This window comes from Mercurialis annua, linkage group LG8 (assembly GCF_937616625.2).
Source record: "Mercurialis annua linkage group LG8, ddMerAnnu1.2, whole genome shotgun sequence".
NCBI classification, from domain to species: domain Eukaryota; kingdom Viridiplantae; phylum Streptophyta; class Magnoliopsida; order Malpighiales; family Euphorbiaceae; genus Mercurialis; species Mercurialis annua.
The window spans coordinates 2,047,149-2,054,379 of NC_065577.1; the positions used below are offsets into that span (position 1 = coordinate 2,047,149).

The window sequence follows — 7,231 nt, forward strand, 5'->3', positions numbered from 1 at the left end:
ATTGATCCACGGCTTTATAAATTGAAAAACAAAATGGAAGTCTCAATCATATCTAGTATGACCATGTAGCTACTTGGTGTTGGTTTGTACATTTCAAAAGCAAAAACAAAACATATTTCAGCATCCAAAATATTAAATGCCATCATGTGGTGTGATTGACCACAATCATTTTCGATTGAGATATGTCATCTACGAAAAACCCTTCACATGGTTGGTAATATTAGTATACATGTAATTATCTACACATGTTTCAACTTTTACATTTTCATCATATAATTGCAATTAGGGTTTTATTGCCCTTCTTCTCTCTTTGTAGTTCCTTTGCTTTTTGTGGGGTTTGAGAAGTTAAAAATACCCTAAATTAATAAATAAAAAAAAAACTAAACTAAAATAAATGATTTATGGCCAAAAGTAAACAATATAAAACGATTAAAAAATTATTAAATAAATTAAGTGAAACACTGACGGGTGCAGAATTTTTATTCGAGAAACTAGAGAAGATAAAATTTTGACCAAATAAAACAGCGAGGCTTAAGTTTTTCTATGACTAAGGAATTATATATTTTTTGTACCGCAGTTACCATTGTTTATTTTTATAATTTAATAACTAAATTCTAATTTTTTCAATAATGATAGATCAATTCTCAATGAATTCAGGCAAATTATCGCTTAGGTGGTAGATTAAAATCACAAGATTTTTTCGTTGCTAGATAAGAAATTATGACCGAGATTGCGATAGTAGTTTTTGAAAAATAAAATATAAGCTGGATTTTCAAAATGGAACTAATAAAACAACAATAATTGATTTGTAAAAGCTTATAATTTGTAAACACAAAAACAAATAACCTGAAAATATTATTTTTCTAATTGTTTATTCTAAAAGACAACTAAACAACATGAATGAAATCAATAGTTACGGAAACAGAAAAACAAATCAAAGCGATTGATTTTTTTAAAAGATAGACAGTCCAGGCAGCTGAGCTATCTTTGGAAAATCTCTATCTAACTATGAGAAGCGAACTCCTACTTTCGCATCCCTAACTTGTTCTCCCGATGAATATTATGAAAATAATTAACGATTGACAGTCAGAAAAAACGGTTGCTCACTCTACCCTTTTTAGTGTTGTCTCAAGAATAATAAGTTAATAAAATTGGAAACCAATCAATTAGTACCAAAATTTAGAGTTATAAGATTTTAAACTTAAATATCAATTGATTTTACAATAAAGTACGAGACTCAAAATTCAAATTTTATTCCACACAATTAACAAGAAAACAAAAATATGACCAATATAACTCTTTTCTTTGTGATAATATGTTTCGAAAGATTTGATATGACAATGAGAGGACTCCATGAGGCATATATATAATGTATGGTTTTGAAAGAAACTACACACATAAAAAGATCTCTACGCACAAATAAACTCCATATTTTTACAGAGGATTTTCAGGTTGAAGTTCGTGTGCACGTGCAAACATGTGTGTGAATATTTGGAAGCTCGCATATGCACACAAATATTCACACGTGCCCACATGCATGTGTGATCTTTGTTAAATTAATTTAGATTCAGAGCAGTAATTAATAGTTTAGTATATGTTAATATTAATATATACTATATAGTATTGAAAACATGAAAAGTGATTAGGGTAAAATGTGACACCATGTGAATTCTAGTCAACTTATTCACTACTAGTTCTACTCCTTTCTCCAAGAAAATTTCTATTATCTCAAACAATAATGATGACCCTTTTACTCGTAAGAAATCATAACTATTCTTTAAATAGTAAGAAAATTTACTGAAATTTAGCTCGAAAATTTAACAAAATGCATGTTGATTTTAAACTATATAAGGAATTTATTTTTTAATTTAATCTTCTAATTTAGATTTATATTTTAAATTAATCAAAATTTCAAGCCAGATAATATTGAAAAATCAATCTCTATAAAATATATTCATTATCACCAAAAATAGAACTAAGGAGCATGATGAATGATTGTTCTGCAAAATTCATCTCTAATATTTTTTACATCATTTTTTTATCTTTTCATATCTTGGTTTTTTAGATTTCTTACTAATTGTTACAATTTTAACTAAAAAAATGAATTTTAATTTCTAAAGTTTATAATTTATTTGTCCAATATATTATAAATAAAAAATCTAGAAATTTGATCCATCAATTTTATAAATATATTAAAGAAAAAAATAATAAAAATAAAAAGTTTAATTGATAAAAAATAGTTTACTAACTTATTTTATGATAAATTAATTAGTATATAAATGATTATTTTTAAAAATATGCATCCAATTTTATAATTAAATTATTTTATTATTATAAAAATTATATAATTTCTAAAATTCGGATAATTATTTAAAATATCTTAAAATGTTAAAAATATTTTTACTTACAATCAAATTATTTTTAAAATTAATTGACTCACATATGAAATTATCAGTTCAAACAATTAAATTACTTTATTGAGAATATATTTATTTTTATCACAATTGTAGATATAATAATTGATTATATAATTACAACTAATAACCAATTAATTACTGGGGTGTAAGATGTTTATTTAGTACATGCATTGGTAGTTAAATGCGACGCTGCATGAATAAGCAACCACATGTTTTCCTAACTAAAATCGACTAAACACAACACATGCTATCTTTCGAACCGTATGACCAGAAATTCGTTGTTACATTTACATATATACAGTCAAATTTATTTTTGCATGTTAATCATTCTTATAGCAACAGAAATTGGACCACAGTACGTATATGAATATATATTCATAATTGACCTACCACAAGATGCATGATCATCATAACAAAATCAAACACATTAATTTAAAGTTTGCAATATGTAATTAACATCAAATCTTGTGATTAATCTTAACTTGGAATTAACTCAAGTAATCTGTTAACCATAAGAATGAAGAACAAGGTGATATAAACTAATTTTCACTAACTTAAAAAAAATTGATAAAAGCATACAATGACGAATGCCAAAATTCTATGCAGGTTTAGGGCTAGAAATACTAAAATTAGGAGAAATAAATCGTTGGTCGTGTTTTTTTAGTTTTATTAAATATAAACGACATTTGGAATGTACACTTCAACGTATACGACGTGGTAAATGTAAATGGCATGTGTAAACACTGTATATATTTATATATACGTCATATATTAGAAATGTTATCTTGTATATGTTCGGTAAAAGTAAAAAAATAGACGAACGCATTTAATCATTAATTTTTTTTTGTTTTTTTTTTTTGACGGGCCGATATGGATAAAAGAGAGAGGTATATAGGCATTTATGCAGAAGGGAAAATGGAGTTGTACCTTGTTTAGTTAAGAGGGTACACAGTGCCTAGCTGGCTAACATGTGAAGGGGTTGTGGCTTTTCTTTTAATTCATTTATTTTCTTTAACTTACATGCATCCACTGCTATAACCCAAAACCCAACTGGCAATTCTTCATTACATTCCCATAGATTGCCTCAATTAGGAGACTCTACACAAGGATTCTTCCTTGATTTTCTTTACTCTTTTCCCATAATAAAAGCTAACCGCTCTCCGAATCGCAGTTCGCTCAAATGTATTTTATTATGACGTGTTATAGACGGAATTTGATTATAAAACGACATTTTTGAATCTGTCGACATAGCTAAGATTAATTCTCATTTGAACCGGATAGATAAAACTCTGACTTCAAATATAAAACGGCTTCATACATGAGTATAGTTTGAATTCACTGTCTCACTTAAATTATAGTGTTTTATCAATTATATGCGTCTTGAGGATTTTAATATTTTTTTATTACAACTCTTATTTAAATTGTCTTATAAAAACACCAAAACTTTTGACACACTCACACTACTACACTCAAAACCCAACTTCTTCCTTTTCTTTATATTTTTTCTTCAATTTTCTTGCTACCATTTCTTGCTAAAAAAAGAAAAAAAATGAATTTTGATTCATCAGAATGTAGTAGTGGATGTGAGTCAGGCTGGACACTTTATTTAGAGCAATCTTTTCTTTCTCCAAGTGCAGCTGCAAATAATGCAAGATCAAGAGGCCATAAAAAAAACAATGGCAAGCAAATTTACCAAGAAAATAATACTCAAGAAAATCAAGAACAAGATCAAGAAAATATTGTTGAAGAAGAAGATGAAGATTTATCAATGGTGTCTGATGCATCTTCAGGACCTCCACATTTTAATGAAGATGAGAGCTATTTTAATTATGATAATGGACATTTTTATCCTGCATTTAAAGATTCTTCTGCTTCATTATTGATCAACCATGGTGGTAATATTGGTAATAATAATAAAAGAAGCTCAAAAACAGGAAAAGAATTACCTAATTCTAATTCTTTTCTTGATGATACTGCTAGCTCTCCTGCATTTAACTTATCCAAGGTTAATTAATTTATTAATTATACATTTTTTTCTTTTATGTAATTTTTTTTTTGGGTTGTTGTTATTAATTTTATTAATTAATTACATTGCAGACTAGCTTTGGTATTGCCAATAATAATCAAGCTTCAATGGAGAGTATGTTAGACTATTCACAAGGTTTTCTGCTACTCATTTTCAGGTATTTAATTTGGTTAATTTTTGTTATAATTTTTGTTTATATTTGAAGTAGAGTTTTGGTTAATTAATAATTAACTAATTTTGCAGGGGAGATCTGCATATCAAGATCATTTTGGTTATGTACAGCCTTCTGTATCTGGAAACAAATTTAATAACCAGTGAGTACTTCTATAATTTCATGGATTTTGTTCTCTTTATATTTGAGAAAGGCTTAATTGCTTTAGAAAAAACGAACTTTATCGTCTTTGTCAGTTTTTACATGAATTTTTAATTTCGGCAATGTCGATTTTTATAATTCGAAATACCGAATAATTTTTTGTTAAAATTTGTTGACGTGGACGTCAGAATAATGTATATTCCGGTGTCCACATCATCATTGAACAAAAAATTACTTGGTGTTTCGAATTGAAAAAGAATAGAGATTGTTTTGAATTGTCAAAACTGAAATTTTTTGTGAAAATTGCTAGAGAAGTTAAAATTCGCGATGTCTTAAAGCAGTTGAACCTAGAAAAATATTCACGTTTTTAAAATAGGTTTAATCAACCAAAAAAATACCCCGTCTTTTCGATTTTTTTGTTTAAATCCCAAACTTTTAAAATCGTCAATTTAAACTTGTTTTTCAATTTTCAGTTTTAATTTTACCCAATTTTTAAAATTGAAATTTTTCCCACTTGGAAAAAATTCAAGTGTCTTTCATATTTAATTCATATTCTCAATTTTTAGTAATTTTTAAAATCATTAAAGTTTATTTAGACTAAATGTCAAATATGAAGGACACATTGAACATTTTTCAGAGTAGATAAATTCAAATTTAACAAAATGAGTACAGTTGAAACTGAAATTCAGAAAATGAGTAAAATAGATAATTTTGAAAATATGAAATAAACGGAAAAAGTCAAAAAAATTGAATTATATTTTTGATAATTTAGTCTTTAAAATACATATGCAATTTCTTGAGTTCATTTATAATTGAGTAATTTTTTTAAAAGATGGATAAATATGTATTGAGTGAAAAATTCATTGTTTGCAGATGGTTTTAAGGGAATTAGAGCATGAAGATATGTGCATCAACTTGTTGCTCAAAAACAAAAATGGTGTCAACTTTTCAACAAAAAGAAAAAAAGAAATTGAAGGATTATCTCATAAAAGATGTTGTTTTTTCTTTTGTTTTCTTTTAAATTTTCTTTTTTCCTTGTCAATGCAATGGGAAGCAACTTGAGAGCAAAAGATGAAAATAAATTTCTTTTTCTCAAAAATTTATTTTGTCTTGTTAAGTTGGTAATTTTTGTGTGTACAAATGGGCTATATGTGTTTGTTTTTTCAATAGAGCCCCATTCTTTTCTTTTATATATCTCATTAAAATAAAGGCATAGATATAATAAAATTATAATTTCATCATTAAGTTTTTATTTACAATTTAAAATACTTTTTTTTTTCATTTTAAAAATCAAATTGCCAACTAAAATCAAATCAATCGATATTGATGTGAAAAATCAGAATCCAAAAACAAAAGTCACATGTATATATGTCCACATTAGCAAAGATAGATCAGATTTTCAATTGACAATTCGACTTGTAAAAATTAAAAATTCTTACTGAAACTACAAAATACATTATAATTTAAGATTATCATTTAAAAATATCAATTTTTCCAACTTTTTTTTTCAATTCTAGCCAAACTATTTAATTTCGTCAATTTTAGCCATTGATAAGTGTCTTTTAGCTATAATTGATTATTTAATTTAAAGGTCTACTCACCAAAAAAATGCTAATTTTGTTTGCTCCTTTTGAATGAATAGGCTTGTAACTTATAATTTTAGCTAGTTGTATCCAATCCTAAATAATAATACATACATGTGTATCTATAAGCTTAGTACATAAATTATTATTATTATATATATCAATATATTCTTCACATGAAGCACTAAATTGATCATTGCAAGAAATGACAACCTAATAGTACATTTTTGTTTCATGCTTTGGATATTTATAGGAAAATTTGTATAAAAAATTGAGGGACTTAATTTGCATTAGGACATGGATGGTTTTATTATATGAAATGAGACATTGTGGTCCATTCTATGTTCCAAACTCTTGCTAGCTATATCATGCTTGTCATAATCAATTAAGATTGTCAATTCCAATACTACACATTTCATAATTTCCCATACCCTGCCCCCCTCTCTCCTTAATGCAAGCAAAATCAGGTCTATTGATCAAATGTTATTAATCTCCAATAAAGTCTCAAACTTGCCAACTACTCCCTCAAATCAAAAATTTAAAAATTGAATAATCAAAACAACAACAAAAATTCAAAAATTACAAAAATTGATGCTAGCCAGCAAGCAATTAGCTATAATATTGTCAAATTGCATGCCTAAGAAGAAATTAAGCAATAGATTAAAACCCATGTTAAATATTTAAAGAAGAAAAAGACATCCATTATTGACTAAATCATGAAAGGAAAATGACATTTAGTAAAATATATCCAAAAAGAGAATTCTATAAATTTGAGAGAGAATTAACCTATTTTAAGGTCTCTCAATCTGAAGAATTTTATCTATTTGATCCTTGAATTTTTATTTGGTTGTATCTGTTTTTTTTAATTTTTTTATTTATCCGGTCTTTGAAT

General features: G+C 26.4%; 1 protein-coding gene across 1 annotated transcript; it reads left to right on the plus strand.

The window, feature by feature from the left end:
• Positions 1 to 3,829: 3,829 nt before the first annotated feature.
• On the plus strand, positions 3,830 to 5,946 carry LOC126660896 (protein SOB FIVE-LIKE 5-like). Its single transcript, XM_050354602.2, has 4 exons — positions 3,830 to 4,422; positions 4,515 to 4,600; positions 4,687 to 4,757; positions 5,630 to 5,946. Exons 1-4 carry the CDS (start codon positions 3,967 to 3,969, stop codon positions 5,653 to 5,655), a joined length of 639 nt encoding a protein of 212 aa, XP_050210559.1. The 5' UTR covers positions 3,830 to 3,966; the 3' UTR covers positions 5,656 to 5,946.
• The last annotated feature ends 1,285 nt before the right edge of the window (positions 5,947 to 7,231 follow it).

What these genes read in the sequence shown, in the direction of transcription:
- LOC126660896 (XM_050354602.2), top strand. Translation starts at nt 3,967, where the DNA reads ATGAATTTTGATTCATCAGAATGTAGTAGTGGATGTGAGTCAGGCTGG. An exon ending in TTTCTGCTACTCATTTTCAG is followed by an intron (nt 4,601 to 4,686) that starts GTATTTAATTTG and finishes CTAATTTTGCAG; the next exon opens with GGGAGATCTGCATATCAAGA. An exon ending in GGAAACAAATTTAATAACCA is followed by an intron (nt 4,758 to 5,629) that starts GTGAGTACTTCT and finishes CATTGTTTGCAG; the next exon opens with ATGGTTTTAAGGGAATTAGA.